The sequence below is a fragment of the Natrix helvetica genome, assembly GCF_964273705.1.
Source record: "Natrix helvetica genome assembly, chromosome: 2".
Taxonomy (NCBI): domain Eukaryota; kingdom Metazoa; phylum Chordata; class Lepidosauria; order Squamata; family Natricidae; genus Natrix; species Natrix helvetica.
In genome coordinates this window covers 66,208,925-66,234,244 of record NC_138552.1, presented here as the reverse complement: position 1 = coordinate 66,234,244, position 25,320 = coordinate 66,208,925, and the positions used below count along the sequence as shown (strand labels likewise).

The 25,320-nt window shown below is 43.2% G+C and overlaps 2 protein-coding genes and 1 long non-coding RNA gene across 4 annotated transcripts in view; 1 reads left to right on the top strand and 2 right to left on the bottom strand.

Moving 5' to 3' along the window:
* LOC309388391 overlaps positions 1–1,058 on the bottom strand; it is a 42,008-nt gene extending 40,950 nt beyond the window's left edge. Inside the window, exon 1 of the long non-coding RNA XR_014174773.1 lies at positions 976–1,058. This is a non-coding gene — a long non-coding RNA (uncharacterized lncRNA). The remainder of the gene's footprint in view (positions 1–975) is intronic.
* Positions 1,047–15,433, top strand: CTSL (cathepsin L). Of its 2 annotated transcripts, none has more exons than XM_081945631.1 (8): positions 1,047–1,164; positions 4,671–4,806; positions 5,204–5,326; positions 5,412–5,567; positions 6,779–7,003; positions 12,186–12,354; positions 13,665–13,785; positions 14,917–15,433. In XM_081945631.1, exons 2-8 carry the CDS (start codon positions 4,681–4,683, stop codon positions 15,014–15,016), a joined length of 1,020 nt encoding a protein of 339 aa, XP_081801757.1. In that variant the 5' UTR covers positions 1,047–1,164; positions 4,671–4,680; the 3' UTR covers positions 15,017–15,433. The 2 variants fall into 2 exon arrangements, with proteins under 2 accessions (XP_081801757.1, XP_081801758.1); XM_081945632.1 differs by having other exon boundaries at positions 1,139–1,277.
* LOC309388387 (fructose-1,6-bisphosphatase isozyme 2) overlaps positions 15,297–25,320 on the bottom strand; it is a 172,916-nt gene continuing 162,892 nt past the window's right edge. Inside the window, exon 7 of the mRNA XM_081945630.1 lies at positions 15,297–25,078. Within this exon, the coding sequence (XP_081801756.1) occupies positions 24,884–25,078 (195 nt within the window). The 3' untranslated portion in view covers positions 15,297–24,883. The remainder of the gene's footprint in view (positions 25,079–25,320) is intronic.

Sequence of the window (25,320 nt, the reverse complement as noted above, 5' to 3'; positions counted from 1 at the left end):
TGATTTTAATCTCAGGTAGCAAAATGTGTTACTTGCTTTAGCAGATTAACCACATTTTGTTCCTGCATATTTGGTCTTTTATGAAATGTATAACCATCTTTCAAATTACAATTTTAAAAAAACCAGTAAAAAATGTAGGGGGGGGGGAGGAACCTGCTTTAAAAAAAAGAGAACATTACACAAAGGGACTATCATTCCATGTAATCCAAGGTCTGGGAACAGAACCAGGTTTTAATGGCTCATATCAACGGGTCCAGGGTGGGTGATAAGGTGGACCCTTTCTGGGTCCCAAAAGGTAACATTTAAGGGATCCAGAGCCTGCAAACTCTCAGAACATGTGAAGTAGCTTTTGGGGGGGGGGGGCGACACACACAACAATCCAGCACTTTTCTTCTCTCCCTTATGAATGACCCGCATTCATTCACTCAATTTAAAAAAAAACCCTCTGCATTATGTAATTTAACATCAGAGGTTGCCACCGGCATCAGAGCCAGCTGGGGAATTCTGGAAGTTGAAGTCCACAAGTCTTAAAGTTCCCAAGTTTGGACACCCCTGAACTAAGAGGAAACAAGCCCGGTTTGTAAAGAGATGATCTGAACATAAAGACGATGTAGAAGCTTACGGGCCGGTAAAAAATTCGCTAGGACTCCCAAGCCCCTTCCTCCCCAGCCTAGGAACCAAGGGCTTGAGAAGGGAGCTCCTCGGTTTCCAGCATCTGCCTACGCCTCGGGAAGGAAATGGTCTCAATTTTACAATGGGGGAGGGAGAGCCACTCAGATGTTTTCCACCATTTGCTCTGCAAGGTCAGCTTGCATCATTTTGTTTCCATGAGGGAGCGCTGAGATTCAGCTGTTCAGTCGGGGACCCCGCCTCTCCAGCAGATTTTTCCCTCTCCAGAGCTTCCCCCCCACCTCACCCCGGTCACGTCCCAGCATCTCCCAAAGCCCCCACCCCATCCCCAACAGGTCTGAGTACCTCTGGGCATCACGGGATAGGGAGTCACGCTTTTTCGCGGATTAGTCCTGGCTCCGCCCTCGGGCCTTGGTAGCCAATCCGAGGTCCAGAAGGGGGCCGGGCCGCTTCAGGCTGGAGAGATTTAGAGCGAAGACCCCGGCCCGGAGACAGTCAGAGAGAGCGAAGACGGGATCTTGGTAGCTGTTACAGGTAAGGCCGGTACCTGTAGGGGTTTCCAACCTTTCTAGGGAAAGGGAAGAGAGCGAGAGAGCTCCGTCTCCAGCAGAGCTTCTGAATGCTTTGGTCCTGACCGCGGAATTGTGGTATGGAATTGGGGATGCCAGAGAGCGTCTCGGTCAATCTCCTTTCTTTTACACCGGTTTCATCTCTCTTTCTGGCGCCGGGAATCTTTTAAGCATCAAAGCCGGCTGGGTGACTTTGGGTCATTCTCTCTCTCTCTCTCTCTCTCTCTCTCTGCCTAACTCACGGAATGGAGATTGTTGGGGGTGGGGTGTGGAATCGAAGTGGGATTTATAAATGACTCACCGCTTTGAATTGTTTATAAAAAGAAGAAAGGGGGAAAGGACGATCGATCTAAGATCTATCAATCGCTTAGAAGCAGGAAAATCCGGAAGATCGATTCCAGCGAAGTAAACGTTTGGGGGAGCCTGGTGGGTCTTCGATTAGGTAAAGCGCTCTCTCTGCTTTGGAGCCCTCCCTCCCCCAATAGCAGGAAAAAAAAAGGCTGCCGATCGGCTGTTCTTGCTATGGGGAGCGGGGAGGACCAACGTGCAAAAAACTCCTTTGCTTTGGCTGCTGGGACCGGTTCGAACGCGATTTGTTTTCTCGCCCTTCCGAGCCGAGGGCAACGAGGGCGCGCCTGTTTTTGGTCGCTGTTTACGAAAGCTAAGAGACTGGCGTGAGTCCCGGGCGTGGAGGAATGTGCCGGTCCTGCGTCGTCCTCGCTCTTTTTTTGGCGACTCTCTTCCCCCCCTCTCCACTGTTTGCCTTTTACCCTCGACCTGGACTTGGTTCCCGACTTTTCTCTGGAAAGCTCCCCGTCGGCTTGGACCGGTTGCCCCCACTCCTTCCCACCCCCGAAACTCGTATCTTGCATACCCCGGGCCTTTCTCTCTCTCGCCTTGCCCGGCGACGCTTGGAGAGGGAGGGTATCTATTTACTGGAGACAGATCACGTGTCCGCAAGCGGCCCCCCCTCCCAGTCCCAGGAGGAGGCCCCGCATCTCCGCCCCTGGCTGGGAATCAGTACAGCGGAAGTGATTCCTGGAATATGGCGGGATGAGTCATTTAATGCCCTTAATGAGGGCTTCTCACTCTCGCCCTTTGCAAAAAGGATTTGCGCATCGTATCGGCTATGTGGGAAATTTGTACAAGGTTTCCTCTCGTTCCCGCTGGTAGCAAGAACGGAGGGAGGGATCTATCTGATGAGAAGGGTGGACGGAGCAAAAAGGCTGGACAAATAGCCTAGTTGGTACTGGTATACTGGTTGTCCTCGACTTACAACAGTTCATTTAGTTGCCGTTCAAAGGGACCATTTTTCACAGCCACAACCGTTGCAGCATTCCCATAATCATGTGATCAAAATTCAGATGCTTGGCAATTGGTTCACACTTATGATCCTTTGCAACATCCCAGGGTCATGGGATCCCTTTTTGTGACCTTCTGACAAGTCAACGGGAAAGCCGTATTTGCTTAACAACTGCCTTACTATCTTATCAACTGCAGGGATTCACTTAGCAACTGTGGCAAGAAATGTAAAATGGGGCAAAACTCCGTTAACAAATGTTCATTTAGCAACATAAATTTTGGGCTCAATTGCGGTGGTAAGTCAAGGACTACCTATAATCACACCTATTGGGTAATCGGATTCTGAATTGATTGGTTTTGCTACATCTGTCAAATTGACGGGTATCTATTAAGGATATTTATTAGCACCATTTGATTTCTCCAACTGACTGAAGTGAAGGATGGTGAAAGAAAGGGAAATGGGGGGATAAATGAAAAGCAGTGCTAGCAGTATACGATCTGTGGTTGCCTGAATCACCTTAGTTCCCAAGAGTCACTCTAACATTTTAGTTCTCCTTTTCTATTTCCATCTCTTTCCAATGTTAAGGACTGTAGTATTACACCTCTTGCAAATAAGGAGAGAGAGGAAGCACGTTAATAGTATTGTTAGCCCGGTTATTTAAATTTGGGGAGAGCGTAACAAAATATGTTTTTCCTCTGTCAGTTTAGCTATATTGCTACCCACACTCAACCTAGGTTTCAAAGCCAAGACATAGCTCTAAAGATACACTTTTCTTATTGTACAGAAAGTACAGTAGCCCACTCCATGTTAGTTCAAGGGAAAGAGAATTCTAATCTTTAACTACATTTGGAGTTGTTACTCTGAAAAGAGCAAGAGATTTTGCTACTAAAATATCCCTGTTCTTCAGTGGATCATTACCTATCTTGAAGAGTAAGCAGAATTGAATCTGGTTAATACTTGGATGAGAGACTGTTGACTAGGAAGTAGAAAACAAATAGAACATCCCCCTGAGGTAAGCCAGGCTAGAGAGCATCATGCTTGACTTTATGAAAATCCCTCCAGAACTGGTTGTGCAGATCTGAGGACCTCAGGGAACCAATGAATGAGTGAGGTGGCTCCATGGTTATTAACATTTCCTCACCCATTGTTTCTTTTTTTAAGTTTTGTTTTTATAGTTTCAATACTTTCTAATAATTGTTATTTATATTAATTATTGTTTTTTAGCTTTGTTGAACACCACTGAGAGTCATTTGTTTTGTGACATGGGCGCTTATATGAATTTGAAAAAAATAAACCAGGAGAAAGTAGGGACGCAAATCACTTCTATTTTGTTGGCAAAACAGCTCCACGTGGATTTGTCCCTGTAGGCCACAGGAATCAAGTCACACCTGAAAGAGATTTTATCTTTACTTTTTGGCAATGGAATTGCAATTATGAGGAACGTAAGGTGGATCACTTCCCTGATCCACTTTTATTCCACGAATAAACAATGTAACTATGATTTAAAAGTGTCATTTGACGCTTCCTCACTTTGAGCTCCCTGTGAGCCAATGGTCTTCCACAGTAACTTTCTTATAGAGTGGCTGCAAGGATAACATTTGGATCCCTCCCCTCAGAACCTACCTTTGAGCACTTTGAAAAAAGATAATACAATTACAATAATTATATCATTTCGAGTAAATATGCATTAATGGTACTTCAGCTAAACATGATTCATTGTTGGGGATTTTTTTAAATGTAGTTTTCTGGTTTGTTTATTATTGCCACTCAAGTCATAGCAATGATGATCGATATTGTACAAGAATTAAAACCAGTCAATAAACAAGTTGCTTTATGTATTGCTGCCCTTAATCATTTGTTGTTGTCATTGTCAAATTGTAAAGTACCTACATAAAATCAAATTCCTGGTATGGGATAGGAGCCAGCAGCATTTCAACTAAATTTTCATAGTCATTGTTTGCTTTCACATTCATGAGTTCTGGCAGTAGCTCCTTTGTGGCTGTGTTCACAAACTATACTAAACTATTCTGCTTTGGCACAAATTTAATGCCTGCCTGGTTTGTCTCTATGAGGATGATAGAAGAGAGCATGTATGTTTATTCCCATCTCATGTAATCTAGGGGAGATCTTTGTTTTCTAATTGGACATTTTTTTCACACTCTTTTTAGACATTTCATCATGAAGATCTACCTGTGCATTTTAGCCCTAAGTTTGGGGGTCTCCTTTGCTGCTCCAGGTTTAGATCCTGCTTTAGACAATCACTGGTTGAACTGGAAAACATGGCACAGCAAGAAGTATCATGAGGTGAGTCTCTCCTAGGACGCGAGCATGATTGCTTTGGTAATTGACAAGGTATAAAACATGTCTTTCTTGCAAAAAGAGTCAGGCATTAGAAATAGTTAATTAGGTCCTGTTACAAATACATTTTAAAAAATATGGTGATTTGGTGTCTGGGCTAAATTATCAAAATGTGGTTGAGATAATTATAGTTTTGAAGCAAAGTTTCTGCAATAATTTAAATTGATAAATGGTAATTGATTGATAAATGATATTCTACTTTTGGAGGTAGAATGGAATATTAGAGATATAAAAGTAAAAGAATAGCAGCTTGATTTGATATAATTTCCAAGTTAAATTAATATATACACTTACTAGAAAATCCTAGCAATAACATTCTGTGTATTTTGTTCTTCATTCATAGAAGGAAGAAGGCTGGAGGAGGATGATCTGGGAGAAGAATCTGAAAATGATTGAATTGCACAACCTGGACCACAGTCTAGGCAAACACAGTTACAGACTAGGAATGAATCATTTCGGAGACATGGTATGGATGGCCAAAATTGCAAGGCTGTTTTTCTTTCTTGTGTAATTGTTTGGATGTTACCCTAATGAATCTTCTCTTTCTACAGACTAATGAAGAATTTAGGCAAGTGATGAATGGCTTTAAACAATCTCGATCTCAAAAGAAATATAGAGGATCACAATTTCTTGAGCCAAACTACTTGGAGGTTCCGAAATCGGTTGACTGGAGGGAGAAGGGTTACGTAACACCAGTAAAGGATCAGGTAAGTGCCTTCCTTATTTTAATTGCCTTAAGATAATTAGAATAAAATTAATGATAGCCCTTGAAATATTATTCTGAACAGATGTTCTACAACTAGAAGAGTAGGGAGAAAAAAATAATTCAAATTAGGAACTGGACCAGTTCTACAAGAGCTATTTTGAATCAGCGTAAACAATTTTAAAAATAGACTGGTCAAATATATAGAATTTCAAGCTTTCAGTGACTTTAGTCATGATAGCTGTATAATAAACACCTCCTGAATCATAGACAGTGTATCTAAAATGCAAACTGCTGGGGTGCTACCATGGGAGAAATCTATCACAGTCCCACCTATGTTGACAAGCTTCATGAAGTCATCTGGAATAGCATGATGAAGACAAAAAAGGTTCATTTAGGCAGATCATCGGTCTGAGCCAGCGGAAGCTAAGTCAAATTCTTTTCATCAGTGCTTGTTAAAAGTCAAGTTGCTTGTGCCAAGATGCCAAAGCAGCATGCACTTCACAAGGATGTTAACACTTTATGAGTTGTAGCGTGTGGAGGCTTTTCCACCCTTTCTGAAATAAGAATCGTTGAAGTGTTTGCTCATTTAGTCTTGCCTTTGAGAATGGAGAGAATAACAGTGTTTTTTCTCATGTACTGCTCTGTAGTCTTACTCAGCCAGGAAATAAAAACATTGACTGTGAAAAACTGCTAGCTAATTTACTGAATATGCACTTTTATAATTCTGTTACTTACAAAGCTGACACCGGTCTTTGTGTAGATTCTGTGATTAAAGTTAAAGGCTGGAATCACACAAAACTCTAATATAAGGTTAATTACCCAATTCCTGGCTTGGCACAATGCATTGAAACATAAGCTTCTGCTGGCTGGATCTCTACTATACTAAGCCACACAGAAACCCAGAATGTGGTGTGAATCTACCATTCTAGAAAATAGATAGGAGATGGAAGTCCAGAAGGTGAAATAGCAAGAGATTTAATAATTGCATGCAATAAAGATTCATTGATAAGCAAAAATAACAGAAACAACATTTGGAAAATGAGAGCTATTGTAGAGATAAGAAGGCAAAGCTCCAACTGAACTGAGAGAACAACTTTTTGCTAAAGCAACAACTTTTAGGAGACAACTTTTTGCTAAAGCAACAAGTTACAATAAAGTACATCACAAATGTTTAATTAAAAAATATTAAATGCATGTTCCATTTCACCTCAGGGTCAGTGTGGATCTTGCTGGGCATTCAGTACAACTGGTTCTCTTGAAGGACAGCACTTCCGCAAAACTGGCAAGCTGGTTTCTTTGAGTGAACAAAATCTGGTCGACTGTTCTCGACCAGAAGGAAATCAGGGCTGTAATGGAGGACTCATGGACCAGGCTTTCCAGTACATCAAGGATAACAGTGGCATTGACTCTGAGGAATCGTATCCTTACATTGGAAAGGTAAAAAGTCACCTTGAATCAAGTCATCTCCCTTTGTTTAGGTCATTGATCAGGAAAACAAAGCTTTCAAAACCAGAATTATGTCTGTTCATCTTGACTTGTGAATTCCACTTCTTTTTGTTTTTTTTTAGTCAAATTCACTTGTCAGATTTATTTGTCCTGAGAACATAATTCCCAAATTAATGACAAAAGATCCTTTCATTCAAGGAATGCCATTTCAGGGAACCTTCTTAATAATTGTTCCCCATTTCTGAGGTCAGTATTCTAGCAGATAGGAATTGGAGTTAAACTTATATACTGCATCATAGTGCTTTACATGCCACTCTAAGCAGTTTACATAATCAACATATTGCCCCCAATTTCTGGCTCCTTATTTTATCAACGTCGGAAGAATGGAAGGCTGAGTCAACTTTAGATGATCAGAATTGAACTGTTGGCAGTGAGCAGAGTTAGCCTGCAATGCTGCATTCTACCACTGTACCACCACAGCACTTGAAATTTATTTATTTATTTATTTATTATTTATTTATTACTTGAACTTATTAGTCGCCCCCTCTCCCCACAGGGACTCGGGGCGACGTACAAAAGTATTATATAGCGTACAGAGGAGGTAAGAATAAATAAATAAGTTACAATACCTAAAAAAGTTAAAACCCCAGTGAAATTAACCCTTAAAAACTAAAATTACCAATTAAAAATGCCCTGGGCTGGAGAGGTTGTAGTATTATGCCAGGTCAGCTAGTCGAAACAGGTAGGTTTTCAGCTTCATACGGAAGGAGCGAAGGTCGGTTGTTGTCCTGATGTCTGGGGGGAGGTCATTCCAAAGGGTGGGGCCCACTACAGAGAAGGCCCTACTCCTGGGCGTCGCCCTCTGGCACTCTCTGGAGGACAGCACCCGGAGTAGTCCCTCTCTGTGTGAGCGGACGGGTCGCAGGGATGTATGGGGCAGGACGCGATCCCGCAGGTAACTAGGCCCTGTGCCATGGAGCGCTTTGAAGGTGGTAACCAGCACCTTGAAGCGCACCCGGTAGGCCACAGGAAGCCAGTGCAGCTCGCGCAGGATAGGTGTTATATGGGAGAACCTCGATCTCCCCATAATTACCCGCGCGGCTGCATTCTGGACCAACTGCAGTCTCCGGGTGCACCTCAAGGGGAGCCCCATGTAGAGAGCGTTACAGTAGTCCAGGCGAGACGTCACCAGCGCGTGAGTGACTGTGCGCAAGGCCTCCCGGTCCAAAAGGGGCCGCAATTGGCGCACCAGGCGAACCTGGTGGAATGCCCCCCTCGCCACGGCTGCCACATGATCTTCCATAGACAGCCGGGCATCAAGGAGGACGCCCAAATTGCGTGCCCCTTCCACCGGGGCTAATTGATCATCCCCGATGGCCAGCGATGGCATATGCTGGTTGAACCGGGAAGCCGGAAGCCACAGCCACTCTGTCTTGGAGGGGTTGAGCCTGAGCCTGTTGTCATCCATCCAGACCCGTACGGCTTCCAGACACTGGGACATCACTTCAACAGCCTCGTTGGGGTGGTTTGGGGTGGAAATGTACAGCTGAGTGTCATCAGCGTACAGATGGTATCCCACCCCAAAACCACGGATGATCTCGCCCAGCGGCTTCATATATATGTTGAACAGGAGAGGTGAGAGAATCGACCCCTGTGGGACCCCACAGATAAGGGGCCTCGCGGTCGACCTCTCCTCTCCTGCCAACACACATTGCATCCGGCCAGAGAGGTAGGAGCGGAACCATCGTAATACGGTGCCCCCGACCCCCAACCCCTCCAGACGGCGCAATAGGATACCATGGTCGATGGTATCGAAGGCCGCCGAGAGGTCTAATAGGACAAGGATGGAGGAACAACCCCCATCCTTTGCCCTCCAGAGATCATCCACCAACGCGACCAAGGCTGTCTCCGTGCTGTGACCAGGTCGGAAGCCGGACTGGCGCGGGTCTAGATAATCAGCTTCATCCAGGTGGCGCGGAAACTGCTGAGCCACCACACTCTCAACAACCTTCGCTAAGAAAGGAAGGTTGGAGACAGGACGGTAATTTGCTAGCTCCGTTGGGTCCAGAGAAGGCTTCTTGAGCAGGGGCCTCACCACCGCCTCTTTCAAGGCGGTTGGTAAAAGGCCCTCACCCAGCAAAGCGTTCACCAGCCCCAGTAGCCAGCCTCGTGAGCCCTCCCAGGAGGCCAGTACCAACCAGGAGGGACATGGGTCCAATAAACATGTGGTGGCTCGCAGTCGCCCATGCAACCTGTCCAAATCTTCGGTGACAACAGGGTCAAACTCCTCCCAGCATGGTCTCTCAAGACTAGCCTCGGACGTCCCCACTGGAGCACTGAGGTGGGTCCATCCCCTTCGGATCCGATCGATTTTATCCTGCAGGAACTCTCCAAATTCCTCTGCCCGGCCCAGCAATGGGGGGTCCCGCTGCCCCTGTGACAAAAGGGAGCGGGTCACCCGAAACAGGGCGGCAGGGCGGTTCTCTGCGGACGCTATAAGGGTGGCACAATACTGCCGTTTGGCCACTCTTATTGCCACAAGGTAAGTCCTTACGTAGGCTCTTACCTGTGCTCAGTCGGATTCGGAGCGGGAGGACCTCCACTTGCTCTCTAGGCGTCTCCTAAGGCGTTTCATCGCCCTTAGCTCCCCGTTAAACCAGGGGGCCCGGGTCAATCGTGGCCGTCGGAGAGGCCGCAAAGGCGCCACCCGGTCTAAGGCACCGGCGGCCGTATTATTCCACGCGGCTACCAGGTCCTCTGCCCGGGGGCGGGGCAGGTCTGCAGGAGGTGGCCCAAGCTCTGCCTGGAACCTATCTGGTTCCATCAGACGCCTGGGGCGGAACCATCTGGGATAGTCTGGTTCCGCCTCCCCGCGGTGGGGAGCAGCGCCGGGGAAGTCCAGCTGGAGAAGTGAGTGATCTGACCATGACAGGGGTGTGATGACTAAATTCCCTCTTCCCAGATCACTCGTCCACTGGTCGGAGACAAACACAAGATCTAGTATGTGGCCTCCCTCGTGCATGGGGTCCTGAACTACTTGAGTCAGATCCATGGCTGTCATGGAAGCCATGAATTCCCGGGCTGCCCCGGATGCCTCTCCCGTCGATGGCAGGTTGAAATCCCCCATCACTAATAGCTTGGGGGTTTCAACCGCCATCTCCGCGATCCGCTCGAGGAGCCCGGGCAGGGCCGTTGATGTATGGCGGGGAGCCAGGTATACTATCAACAGGCCCAGCTGACTCCCTGGGCCCCATTTCACGCCCAGAGACTCACAACCAGATATCTGCGACACAGTGAATTCTCTCGGTGCCAAATCTTCCCGGATGATTATCGCTACCCCACCACCCCTACCTTGGGCCCGTGGCTGGTGGAATACACGGTAACCTGGAGGGCACATTTCCCTGAGGGGCAACCCCCCCTCTGGGCCCAGCCAGGTTTCCGTTATTCCTGCGAGGTCCGGCTCCCCCTCTGTGATCAAGTCACTGATGAGGGGGGCCTTATTAATCACGGACCTCGCATTACATAACATCAGCCTAAGGCCCAGGCTCTGCCGATCCTGTCCACCTAGCCTGCGGGGGTTGGTACAAGCGACCGGGCGTATCCAGCGGCCCCGGTCTCCCAACCGACTGTATGTTCTTCTAGTGTCCTCGCGCCCGCCCCTCCCTACGACCGTCGCAATTGGAATTCCCCTTGTAGGAATGGTGTTTCCTCCCACCCACTCCACTCCGCTCCCCTCCGTCCTGACCCCACCTGTTGACCTGGCTATGTCCATACCCCAAGGCCAAGTAACCCTCCCCCCCTCCCTGGAACCCCTTAAAACCTTTAAAAAACATTTTACTAAAAAACCCCTAATCCCCCGCTTCCTCCACCTTTGCCATGATAGCTAGCTGGGTGACTTTGGGGCAGTCATTCATTGTCAGCTCACCTCCCAGTGAGGTTGTGGGGAAAATAGAAGGAATTGCCATGTTACATTACTTACAAAGTAATAAACATGGGATAAAGAAAATCTAAAGTACATTAGTAAGAATTTTACAGAATATTTAAATTATCAAAGGAAGATTTTTTTAAAAAAGATTTGTATAATAATGATTATCATGATTTTAGAGACTGCTAAACTCCCACAATTTCTTAATGGATTTACACATAAGTCATCATATAACTGTTGGTAGAACCATTGATTATTTTGTAGTCATCCACACAAAGGCAGAATGGAAACAATTATCAAATCAGAATGACTGAAATGGTTGATAAATACAATAATAACTCCTTTAGGTTGGACGTAGAACTTGTTTTTCTACTTGGTTTGGAAAATAGAACATTTGGTAAACTGGATTGTTCCAGGAAGTTTATTGTTGTGATACAATCAGTTCATCTTACTCATGCAAAGAAAATAACTACCGCAAAATCTTTTTGCCTATTTCAAATTCACAATAGAAAATTAAGACAGGGCTATATTTCTAGGTGAGCTAATTTATATATTTCCTGTAGTCTTAGTTTTACTGCATTTCGTGTTTATAATGCATGTGGCATGAGAGTGACCAGAAAGAAACAAGACTCCCTAGCATTGTTTGATAATAAGATATTAATATCTGCAGATGAAGTAAGATAGTAGTTCTACCGTATTATAGGGCACATTGCCTTTTCTTATGTATGCAGTCCAGAGATCGGTAGCTGCATATGGCTTAATATGAATCAGGCTTTGGCCTAGATTCAGATTGCTACATGACTTTGGATACTCAAATATTTCATATGAGCAGTTCAGAAATTGAATAAATATATACTTTTCTTCTGAATGAGCTCGGTGTAAAAACACTTGATTTTAAACTCTTTCAAATTCAAAAGGCCTTTTTTACGTTTGAAAAAAAAACTTGTTTAAATCATTTTGGTTCAAGTTGTTCTTTTTGAGTGTGAAATAACTGCTTTAAACACAAAATGGGCATTTGTAATACAAATTTTGCATCCGTTTGTTTGTTATACCCCTAATCTATTGTATTCTTACCTTCTGTAGGTGAAATAGCTTGAAAAATTGCAATGGCTGCAATTTTTATAACTTTTTTCTTCTGGGTGTATGAAATAGACATTTTGTGTGCATCTGTTTTATAGCAGAACTAGCTAACAACTTGAAAAATGGAGCTTAGCTCTTAACGTCTGTACTGATTTTTTTTCTTTTAAGGATGATGAAGATTGCTTGTATAAGCCTGAATACAACTCTGCTAATGATACTGGCTTTGTGGACATCCCCGAAGGACGGGAAAGAGCTTTGATGAAGGCAGTGGCTGCAGTTGGACCAGTCTCTGTGGCTATTGATGCAAGCCACACCTCTTTCCAGTTCTATGAATCTGGTATGGATGTGTGAAGACATAGGATTTGAATGAATTTATTCGCCTAAATATGGGCTTCATCACAGAAGGACAGAAAGAGGGAGTGTGACCTTCCTCCCATATTTAGGCATACCAGGGGTTGTAACACAAATATATACTTATTTCCCTGGCTCAACTGATAAGGAAGAGAACCCGTGGCTTAGTGGTTAAGACTCCTGCCTAAGATATATACACCCCGGGTTCTAATCCCAGTAAGGGTATGGCTAGCTGATGAGAGCTAATTAGCTCGAAATAGATCTATCCTAGTCTCCCTTTATTTATTTATCAGTACAAATACAACACATACATACATACATACATACATACATACATACATACATACATACATATATATATATATATACACACACACACACACACACACACACACAACACATGTATGCCTCAATTCAGGCTTCAATTACCTAAAAGTAGCCATTCTTTGTACTTGCACAACTGTACAGAGTATTGTGTGTCCCTTGTAACTATTGTAAAGAATTGCTAATTATGTTAGGAGTAACACCACCATATCCATAGAGTTCAGAACATTTCCTGTTTGCTTTTTTTCTTAATGAAAAAAGCATCACCACACCCCATAATTTGCTTGACAGTAACTATTGAGGAATCCATTCAACTTGGTGTGGATTTCTTACTGTTACCCAAAGCTTTACAGTAGACAAGCAATCAGGAAAGGACCTCTTCTGCCATGCAAAGAATAGAGAGGTGGACCACCACTGTGCTTCCCTTATCCAGAAAGATCTGCATATATTAGAGGAGCTTTGATTACAGCGGATCCAAAGCTTGCTTAGTTTTGTGCTGAACTTTTTTGCAAAATGCATTTTGTGATGGTTCTGCCTTTGATAAATATACCTAAAAATAAAGTTCCTTCTTCTAATTTTTTGTGTTAGGTGAAAGGAGATTGTACTTTGAGATGGTATATGGATTTTAAAGTTTTGTTCCTATTTCTTCCTCTGGCACTATTTAGTTTGGGCATTATTCATTATTTTCAGCAAATGTTGGACACCATATAAATTGGAAAAAACATAGTTCACTAGAAGGAACACTTACCTAAACTCTAAACTTGCTAGCCTTTATTATTGAATATATCATTTGGTGATTGGACTGAAAGATAGCCTACTAGGACATATATCTTATCAACCTTGGTCCAGGCACTTCATGGGAGTAGATGTGTCAATCTAAGTCAAAGCTGAAGATCCATAATGGCTTAGTATGAACCCAGTTTCTAGAGACATTATTGGTTTTTGGAAGCTAACCAACTGTTATAATTCTAGGTGTTTACTATGAACCACAGTGCGATAGTGAAGAACTGGATCATGGTGTTCTTGTTGTTGGCTATGGTCATGAAGGTACAGATGACGATAACAGGAAGAAGTATTGGATAGTTAAAAACAGGTACGCTTAAAATATTTAGGAGGGAGTTTTTCCGCAAATTTTCTCTGCATTCCCTCTTTCAAATGCAGAGTTTCCTAACAGTAAGGTATGCAAAATGTTAAACACAGGTAGTCCTCAGTTAACTGTATTGGGGAAATCTGTTGCTAAGTGACATGGCCATAAAAGTGACATGACTACATTGATTTAGAATAGCAGTTGTGGTCATTGCAGGTGGTGGTTAAGCACATCACATGACCATGACTTCCTGCCAGCTTCCCAATTGGCTTTGCTTGTTGGAAGCCAGCAGTGAAAGTTACAATTGGTGATCATGGAACTATGGAATGCTGTGACCATTGTAAGTTATGTGCATTCAGTGTCATTGTAACTTCAAAAGGCTGCTGAACAAATGGTCACCAAACAAGGACTGCCTTTCCCTTCATTCCAACCAATTGTAGAATCCTGAAAAAGTTAAATCTGAAGGTGTATTTCAAGTTGGTCCCCTCCAGCTCTCCCATTATGGGTCCTGCTTGTTAGATCTGATGGAAATTGTAGGCCCATTCATGTATTGATGTAAATAGTTGTAAAGTTCTAATAATTAACAATCTAAACAATAACATTAGCTTTAAAAAAATCTCAACAGACTAATGACTTCTTTTCAATGATAACGTCACACACTGAAAATATAGTTTATTTGTATTGTTCAGCCAATTAGTTTCATAACCCTTTTATGTGTAAACTAAATCAACTGATTTATGGGTGAATGCAGTCAACCGAGCTACAAACTGCATTCAACTTTTATTGTTGATCATCTTTTTAAATAACTAAAATCCATAGAGATGTAGTATGGTAGTTATGGTGCTGGGTTGGCACTGGGGAGAGCTGGGTTTTCAATTCATGGGAATGTTATGTATGCTTCCTTGAACTTCTGATGGAGAGGCACGAGATATACATGTTAGCAAAACAATGAAAAGAAAGTGAGTGTATAGATTGGTCAGGAAATATTACTAACCTTTGAAAGGGTGCTGTATTGAATGTATAAGTTACAAATGTGTGTGATAACTTTTGTGTGGTACATGCACATACTACATTACAAAAAAAAATCTTGGCAGAGTGGAAAGAATTCCTAACACCCTCTTACCTTGTTCTTTTCAGCTGGAGTGAAAAATGGGGAAACCAAGGCTATATATACATGGCTAAAGACCGAAACAACCACTGTGGAATAGCTACAGCAGCTAGTTACCCCTTGGTATAATTGTGCAAAGAAAGGTGTCGCCTGGGATAACCAGAGTCATCTTAGATTGACAGAAAGATTGAACCACTGGAATAAGGTCTCCAGCTTGTTGATCTCTCTTGGCACATTCTGGAGCCACCAAAGTATTTTGGCATCGAAAGGATTTTGAACTGACAATTGCACATGTTTTCTAATATATTAGATTGTATCAGTTTCTTCTGAGAACCAAGTTGTGATTTAATTTTTTTTTTACCTTGAAACTATCTAATGTTTACTTGATGGCAACAGCCTTCTTTTTAAAAAAAAAAAAACTTTCAATGTTGCTTATGAGCCCAAGCTTGTAATATTGATAGCTTGCAGCCAACTATTTTATTTTTTAAAACTGCAACTTGCACAAAGTGTTATAGCACCCGGAAATAAATACGAAACATTTCAATATCTTTGTATGAGCTTTGAGTTTTATTTGTGCATTAAACTTCCTTTTTTCATTTTGGGTCAGTTGAGACAGTCATTTTCTGGAGTGGTTAAATTTGTTTATTATTGGATGTTATTTTCCAAGCAAAGCGGTTTTCTGAAAGGAAGGCAAAGGAGAATGTTCCTCCTTTCTCCCTTATCTCAGTAAATTCTCTCTTCTATTTGGCTCATGTTTTATACAACCACCAATATCCTTTTGGGTAAAACATGAACAAAATATAAGTAGTAATATTTAGCTTTATTGGAGTTTCTTTGCTCAAGTGTAGAAAAGCACTTATCAAGAATTGCCTGTCAGTGATATGGGTGATCTCAAAAGTAGAATGGCAGGGCTGAAAACAGGCAATATGGGTGTAATTATAATGCCATCCTTTGCCATCCCTAAGTGAGCCAGTTTGGTGTTGTGGTTGAAAAAACAGCTGGGTGTTTTGGGGCCGGTCACTTTCACTTAAGCCATGGCACAATCTCTTACAAAATGTTGCTAAGATAACATTACTGGTCTGTGCAGGTAGTCCTCAAGAATCAAGATTGACTTGAAGGATCAGAACAAACTAATTCCAATGGCAACAGTTTTTAGGACAAATGAAAGTGTGTCCAGGAGTTCAGGCCGTTTCAAGATTTGACAATGCAAACTTATACATGTCTATTTGGAAGAAAATAGCAAGTCAATAAAGGCTTCTCTAAAAGAGATTTAGTTGAATGGGTTGCTGAGAGTAGTGGGAGAACCATATGTTTGTTCTGACCTAGGCTCCCCCAAAAGCATGAAGCAGATTCCTGGTTCCGACAATACCCCTTTTATTAAACGAATTTGCATTCCTCTCATTCACATTCAGCAAAGGCCTGGTAAACAGTCTTTCAAAGGTGAAGTTATGACCACAGACCTCATCTAGCTTGGAAAGCTGCCATGTAAATATTTTCCAAATGCAGTGGTGTGCAAGGAAAGACTTGGCACAGAGTCTCTCTGAGATTCATGGACAGATCCTCACACTCTTGAAAACGAACGAACAAATTGTTTCCTGCAAAAGGCCACTCCCCTTTCAATCCTTTTATTTCCTATGGGAGGGCCAATCACCGTCCACCTGTGGCTTTACTCCCAAGTTGACCCTGATTTCTTAGCTGTTCTTTTCTTCTGGCAAATCTCTGCATGCACATACTGGAAACAGGCTCCAGCTGTTCCTCTACCTTACTGATATCTAGCTCAGAAGGCAGCTGAGAACTGCCAGAGGGCCTTGGCCCCAACTCTGCCTCCAATGCAGAGCCCTTGTCCAAGCCTTTCCCAGCCTCCAGGATTGGCCCATGTTCATCCCCAACCTCCTCACTGTCTGACTCTGCTGCCAGCTCTGCTGGCTGCTGGCGAGCCACAACAATGTTCAACTTTTTAAAAGGAAATTGGTACATCACTGTATATTCATTGTCTACTGTATATATAATGGGTACACAAACAACTGGAATTCTGAGAAAGTATGAAGAACTGATCTATGACAATTTAGTAGATATGACTTAAATGACCCTGCAAACTCTTTTTCTGTATATTTCTTAGATTAGGTCTGGATAATCCTTGTGCCCTTTAAAAGCTTATCTTTGTTTTTGCTAGTGGCTTGGTAAACAAGGTTTTTCCACCGCCCTGACTGGTGATAAATAAGTTGATCATTATGTTCTTGTGAAGTAAGCCAACCTGATCCCTAACTTGTTGCCTCAGAAATTGGTCACACTAACCTGAGCAGGACTTCCTTTCCGTGCTGGAAAACTGCAGCCTAAATTGTGTACAACGCTGAGTTACTGTAATATTAGCCTCGATTCCTGTATTGCTTTTCAAGCCATTTGTTCAGATCGGCAAAACTGTCTCAAAAACATGCCACATGAATGTGAGTGACAGGAAAGCATATTGTTTTCTGTAAAAAGATCTGAAGCTTCAAAGGTTTGACTGCAACAGGAAATGGAACACTTCTGAAGTCTGGCAACTTTGAAATGGGAGAGGATGAGGTTAAATGTGCTGAGAATGCATTCCAAAATGAAGTATCCTGGCCCTCGCCCCATGTTTTGTTTTCAAACACAATAGCACATGATTACGAATAGGATATCTTGGCACCTTTCCCTTCGTGCTAAACTTCTGCTGGAAGCTAAACAGTAATTGGCAAAGTGGCTCAGGGACGACCTCTTTACAGGTACATCCATTGGGCAAGATTTTTTGCTGCTATAATTGCCTCCCCCTTGGATAGTGGCAAACTGGTTTTAATAATTTATTTTATTCAAATCATATTGCCTGTGAGTCTGGGTGGCTAACAACTTTAAAAACAGCAAATAAAAAACCCTCCCTTTTTAGGTAAGGTAAGGTAAAGGTTCCCCTCGCACAAATGTGTTAGTCGTTCCCGACCCTAGGGGGCAGTGCTCATCTCCGATTCAAAGCCAAAGAGCCAGCGTTGTCCAAAAACGTCTCCGTGGTCATGTGGCCGGCATGACTAAACACCGAAGGCGCACTGAACACTGTTACCTTCCCACCAAAGGTGCTCCCTATTTTTCTACTTGCTTTCAAACTGCTAGGTTGGCAGAAGCTGGGACAAGTAACAGGAGCTCACTCTGTTACACGACGCTAGGAATTCAAACCGCCGAACTGTAGACCTTTCTCATCAACAAGCTCAGCGTCTTATGCCACTGAGCCACTGTATCCCTCCTCCCTTTTTATGACCCCATAATCCCTTAATTCTGGGTAAGGGTGACTGGATAAGAGCTGAGTGTTTACTGACTGGATGTTCTTCCGGACACCACCTAGAATTTACAGCAGATATTTTTCCTTCATGCCCTGTGAGATAAATATCTGCCGCTACCTAGAGTTGAACTCTCAACCTTCCGAGTGGGAGGCGAGCGTCTTCACCATAGGCCAGAATTCCCAACCTTTCTGGCTTTGCAGACTGGTGGGGAGGGGGAGAAGGGATGGTTTTGTATGAGTGGCAGGCAAGCTTGCATGCAGCTCCATTTGCGCAAGCAGCAGGCATGCATGCCACTCATGCAAATGGAACACTTCCATGGCTCAGTTATCAACGGCTCATGGCCCAGTTAGTGGACCACGACCTGAGGGTAGGGCACAGGGGTGAAATTCATCAGGTTCTGACAGGTTCTGGGAACCGGTAGCGGAAATTTTGAGTAGTTCAGAGAACCAGCAAATACTATCTCTGACTGGCCCCAGAATGGGATGGGAATGGAGATTTTGCAATATCCTTCCAGAGGCGGGTTCCTAATGGTTCAGCTGAACAGATAGTAACTTGTTGGCCTGGGTCGCTGGAACTGGCAGAGATCCAGGCCTGCCACGCCCCCAAACTGGTTGTCTCGGTGGCACCAGGGGCACAGCCATCTTTGTTTTTGGCTTCTGCGCATGCGCATAAGTATTTTAGTACTGTGCATGCATGCATAGCACACATCAAGCGCACATAGCCCGCATCAAGTGCACACGCATGCAAAGCATGTGCACATGTGCAGCACATCCCTGAGCGAACAAGCAGTAGCTGCAGCCGGAACCCACCCTGTATCCTTCCCACAGGAGCCTAGGGGTCAAAATTCCCCCAGGATTGGGGAGGGAATAGAGATTTTGCAGTATCCTTCCTCTGCCACACCCACCAAGCCACGCCCACAGAACTGGTAGTAAAAAAGTTGAATTTCACCACTAGTAGGAGACCCCTGCCACAGACCACTGTGCCACCCTTTAAAAGAGCAAATAAATACATATAAAAAGCTTGGGAAAAGCAAAAGAGCACACACGTATAGACATGCACAAATATATACCTGCACACATACTGAGCAGTAGCCTAGGGGTCAAAATTAGCTCTGAAAATATCAATACAGAATCTTTAATATAACCAAGCACAGCTGGTTAAGGGTCTTTTTAAAGGCGAGCAGAGTCAGAGCTATCAACATTGTTCTGCAGGCCAGGCATTAAGTTGCATAAATAAAATCCATAAAATATGTATTATGGCAACTTCTGTTGCTCCTCTGTGGTTCAGATTGGATTTGTGGGACATACTGATTTGGAATTCTAGATACTGTCATCTAAGCACATCAAGAATTCAGATTGGGGAAATTAGATAATGAAGTCTTTTAAAAATTAAGAAATATGGAAGATCAAAACGGAATAGAGACTCCCTTTGGCTCACAAATGAAATAAATCAAAGGTGTCAGCGTAAGTTATTAAGCAAGTTGTTGTGAGATTTTTCCCCCCTAAAAAGAACCCAATAAATGCAAATGAGTAATATTGCTAAGGCTGTAGTGAAGAGGATTTCTAGTTACAGTACATGCATGATCATATTAGCTGTCCTGAAATTTTTATTTACTTGCCTGGAAGATATTGGGGGCGGGGGGGGGGGGAATCAGACTATCTGAAGTAATTACAGCCTATTTTTCAAACTAAGCAAATCAAGTCAACTGTAATAAAATTGAATGGCATCATTGTCAACTTCTCCTAAATCCCTCTTTCTAGATGATCCTCTGTCTTGTACAAATTGCATTTCTTCTAGCAAAACTTGTGCTGGCAAGACTCAAGCTACCCACAATAGCTTTGCACAGCAAACCCAGGCTTCAGGCAACCTACAGTCAGCTGATTACTAGTCACAGACAATTTTGCTGATATAACAAGAATAGTCAGTGCAAAACAGACTTGTGTATAAGGACTCTGCTGCAATTTTAAGATTCCACAGTTTTACTCCAGGAGAGTCTGCAAAATAAATCTTCCTCTTTGCTTCTCTGGAAGGAGAGAGGTTTGATTACAGAAGAACTGGACAAAACATAGATTTACTTAGTCCACTTCCTTTAAAAAAAAACCATGCACCAAGGGCAGTGAGCCTTGAACATTGAGTTGTTCACAGAAGACAAATATTTTGATCTCAATTAGCCCCTCATGTTCACATAAAGAAAGACTGAATACATTAATAAATAGGAATCAAAGCAAATATGCTCCTAATTAGAAACCTATTATTAAGCTGTTAAATACACAGAATTGGGAGAATAATCTGCTATATTTTCTCTTAGTACTGCACTACTGAGAAAACAAGGATATGATGGAACAGAGACATGGTACTAGTTGCTAATTTCTTTTCATGCTTCTTTTCTAGCTATTACTCATTCAGTATCTTTGAAACCATCACACACAAATTCTGGGATTCATCTAAGACAAGGTCATTACTATTTACTATTTCTTCTGTATGCATGGCTATAACTCTTTGTTTCAGGAAGATCAGTGGGAATTTTCTGTTGTTATGCTTGCTACTGCTTGTACTAGACTGTTGATTTCAATTATTTCAATAAACCCATAATTTAAATCTTCTAAACCATTGTGTATATGTGGTTGGAAAAATTGAGGAAAATAATCAGATTAAAATGAAAAGGAACCTAGCACTGATTGAAAAATTGAACGTATCTTACAGAAGTTATCATTTTAAGCACAATAATAATCACCAATCAAGAATATTAACAAAATTTGAAGAACAGTATTTAATATCATTTGAAATCAGAGGGATATCTTCAGAGGAGAATCAGGTAACAATATGGCTTTCAACTAGGATAAGAAGTATGGATTTCCACTTTCAGCAGGTTGGTAGAATGGTCTAGTCCAGGAGTGTCAAACTCATGTTGTCATGGCGACATCACATGATGTATCAGGACTTCCCCCCCTTCGCTAAACTGGGCATGGGCGTGGCTAGTGTGTGATGCATCCGGCCTGTGGGCTGGGAGTTTGACAGCCCTGGTTTAGGCAAAGGGTATCCACCTTGGCACTTTAAGATTTGTGGACTTCAACTCCCTGAATTCCTCAACTGATAATTCTGGGAGCTGGAAGTCTACAAGTATTAAAGTTGCCAAGGCTGTGCATCCCTAGTCTAGTCATTATGTCATTCTCTCAGTTCAGGAGGATTGGAATGAAAAATACAGTACACAGAAAAGTACACAGAAAACAGTGCCAAGGAAGCCAACTTTTGCTCATGAAGCAAAAGCAGGATAACACACCCATCCACACAAATAGCTTTTATATCAAATGCAAGCTGTTCTCTATGCTTTAAAAGAATATTAAGAAAAGGATTTGGGATTTCAACTTGATGAGACAGCTTGAAATTCTTTATCAAACAGTGATATCGCAGGTGTGGTAAGCAGGGATCCTCAAAGATTAATTACTGAGATGCCTGGCCAATTTTGTGAGATGCAGAAAGTGTTGGTCTCAGTTGTCAAAAATACTGAGAACAGCACTTTTTTAATTATAAAAAAAAATAGGCAATGATGCTCTTTTATTCTAAATCACAATTGGGGGGGGGGAACCTACACATATTAAATAGATCTGTTGCACGTGTATATACTGTAGATGTAGATAAAGTAAGAACAACATGAATCATTTGGAAACCTTCCATAGAATAAGATAGTTGTTCTAGATATGGTTATATGATTCCCCAGCAATGGGGTCATATCCAAGGATCAAAACAAAGCTATTCACTTTCTATTCCAAGCTGAATAGAAACAGTAAACTTTAGTTAAGTTCTGGACTCTTGCTCTGGAACTCACTAAATTTTTGTCATGGTACCAGAATCATTTCACCATATAAGCGCAACAACCAATTCTTTATATTTTGGGGGGGAAGGACACAAATCTGGGGAGCTTTAAAGGTATATACGTTATTTGTGTTAGTTGGCTGAAGGCAAAATCAGCTTTTAAAAGTTAGGTATGCAGGATATATGTGAAAAACAAAGAAGAAACAAATCATGAAAAACCATTTTCCTGTTATCGTAGCGACAGCAGCCAGACTGGGTATGCTCCGTCCATTAACCAATCGGACTGAGTCTACACTTATGATGTCATCGGGCCCTTGTGGCTCCTCCCCAGTTTCAGACTCAGTCCAATCTGGACTGGCTGTGAGAATTGATCTCTCCTCCAAATTATTTAATTATATCTTTAATTGGTGAATTTTTCCCCAAAAAATTGTTGTTACTTTAAATTGGTTTCTTAAATAATCCTTTATTCTACGAATTAGAGGGAAATTTGAAACTGATCTCTCGCTGCCTCTCCTCAGCCGTCTGATTGCTTGCGGCCACGAGTTCGCTCAGGAAGCCTGCCTTGCAATCAGATCGGCCAGCTCACAAGCTACAGCTCCATGGCTGTTTCCCCGTGGCGCTCCTTGATTCTGAGTATTCGGAGGACACACGAGTGGCCGTTTCGCGCACAGCGGTTCCAGGTGATTCTGGTGGCCATTCTGCAGATCGCCTGGCCACACTTAGTATTGGCAGCCATTTTGCAGGTCAGAAAAGCCTCAGAGGGAAAAAATCAGCCATTTTAGACACTTTAAAAAAGGCGCAAACTCTACAGCAGCCGTTTGGAGTGCCCAGCAACACAGGATCACCCCAGGTGGACCAGATCAGGAGCACCTGGCCAGAAAACGGGTGAGACCGTTGCCTATCTTATTAGTGTGTTGATTTATGTTTGGGGAAATGGCTGATCCAGCTATGGATACAAATGCAGGATTAGAGGAGGCAGGGCCATCAGGGGCAAAGAGCAGCAGGAAGAGGCAAGCCAAAGAGGCCCCTTCCTCAGGAGTAAACCCCCAAGGTCTCTAAAGTGACTACCAGGGCAGAAGAGCACAGAAAGGGCCCAAAAACAACAACACATTCTAACTGCCCAACCCTCCCTCCCTCCTTCCGAGGATCACTAAGTGGCGTCCGCAGCTCCACCTGTCTTGCCTCCCATGGGCCCTGACCCTTGCCCCGGCCTATTCAGAAGGGGAATTGTCTTCTTCTGAGTCCTCATCTTCAATGGAACCTGACAACAGAGGCAATTTCTTTGATGTCCCTCTCAATAGGGAGTGCACCTTTGAACAGGCTTCCCTCCCGGTTACACATGGTTCTGCCCCCCCCCACCATGTACACCTCTCCTGCTGATATGACAACCATCATTGCTGAAACCATTAAACAGGTCATGGCTGCTGGCCTACAACAGCAACCCCAACCTGCCCCATCACATGGCCATAAACATAATTCTTCTGCTACGGCTCAGCAACCTGATCTCTCTGCCTCTACTTCTCAGGCCTCAATTGACAGGGAACAAGATAACCCGCGGGACTCAGACCTGTCTTATGATGAGGTGGTTACCCCAGATACCCCTGCTATTACCGGATTATTCAAAACTGATTGTTTCAAGTCCCTTCTACTTAAGGCCATTAAAGCTGCTAACTTACCATCTTCTTCTTCAGCTTCTATTTCACAGGATAAACAGGCAGAACTGGCTTCCACTGAGGGTCCCAGTACGCCATTCACTGAACCCACGGTGGAAAAAGAGGTGATCCCTGTTCCTAAGATATTCCTAAACATCTTCCAGAAGCAGTGGGAGTCTCCAAGCAAGGGCCCGCAGCCAACCAACCTTGACAAACGTCTCTACAACATTGCACCAGACCTCACCAAGTTCTTCGAGACTCCCCCAGTGGACACACTGGTTGCAGCCCTGTCTTCCCCTACTGTGGTCTCTGGAGTCCCTGAGGTGGTTCTCAAACCTGAGGAGAAAAGGTCAGATCAAACCTTGGTCAAAAACTATCAGGCTGGGGCTTGGGCTGTTAGGGCCTCTATGGCCACTACCTTTTTCTCCAGGGAGGCCCTGGTTTGGATTGAACAGCTTCAGGAGCGCATCACTCCTACTGACACTACTGACACTACTGACACTCAACAAGATCAGGGCAGCGGTTGAATTTGCAGCTGATTCTTCCCTTAATGCTGCTAGATTCGCTTCTAAAGCCATGGCCTCCTCAGCCATGGCCAGGCGTCTGCTTTGGCTCAAGCCATGACAGGCGGATGTCCGTACCAAGTGGCGCCTAGCAGCCTCCCCATTCAGTGGCACCCAATTATTTGGTACTTCCTTAGACTCGTACCACACGGAATCTAAAGACAGGTGGAATATCTTTTCATCCATCTACAAGAAACAGGACAGTCAGCCTGCTCCCTTCTATAGGAGGTCTATACAGATTTAAGGCCAGTCTGGCAATATAAAATTGCCAATAGTGTGGATGCACCATTTGGGGAAAAAAGAACATTTTTAGTATTTTGATCAAGTCTAAATGGAGAGATTAAAGCCATTGCCCCACTGGTCACAAGACAGGACAATGTGTGATTTGATTCTTTAGCTGACTTGATGCTAGACATGAGGAGTGAATTTCCCATGCAAAACTTGTCTGAGAAAAGGAGGTATTCAAAAAGATCCTTGTTTCATTCTTGTTGTTTCTTTAAAAAAATGATCAACTTGATATTTTTGTTTAAATGAAGATTTTCTTTTTTTTAAAAAAAAGGGGGGAGAGAACAATGCCTTTCTTATTATGATAATCAGATTGGACATTTCTTTCACTTTGCGGCTTCATATTTTTCCAGAGCATAGAGCGAAAGCAAATAGATGCGGCACTTTAGAGGGCCATTAGCTGCTTTTCTGGTGTTTCTGTACAAATGCAAGATATTCTTGAACATCTTCAGGAGAACCAACAACAAAAGGGACTCTCTGATGAATAGACTCTGGCTTTACATCCAGCACCGCCTCTTTGCCTGTGGTAGCTATTCCTCCAGCCTGTTCAATGATAAAAGCCATGGGGTTGCATTCGTACAAGAGCCGCAGCTAGAATATAAGAGGGAAAACCCATTATTCTCACTTTAATCTCTTTTGTTGAAACTATTTAAGAAGCAATTGAAGAATTTATATGTAATCACAACAGTTTTGCCAATCATAAACATTCGTACATATACAGTATCATCTGACAGCTTTGAAATCCTTGCATTGCTGTTTTTTTTTTAAAAAAACCACAACACTAATAAATGCAGAGCTGTCCAACAGGAGCACACATTGCATTTTCCCCAACA

Excerpts from the sequence above, each read along its gene's own strand:
- CTSL (XM_081945631.1), top strand. The coding sequence starts at position 4,681 with ATGAAGATCTACCTGTGCATTTTAGCCCTAAGTTTGGGGGTCTCCTTT. Across the intron at positions 5,327-5,411 it reads TGAATCATTTCGGAGACATG|ACTAATGAAGAATTTAGGCA; the intron begins GTATGGATGGCC and ends CTCTTTCTACAG. Across the intron at positions 5,568-6,778 it reads TAACACCAGTAAAGGATCAG|GGTCAGTGTGGATCTTGCTG; the intron begins GTAAGTGCCTTC and ends ATTTCACCTCAG.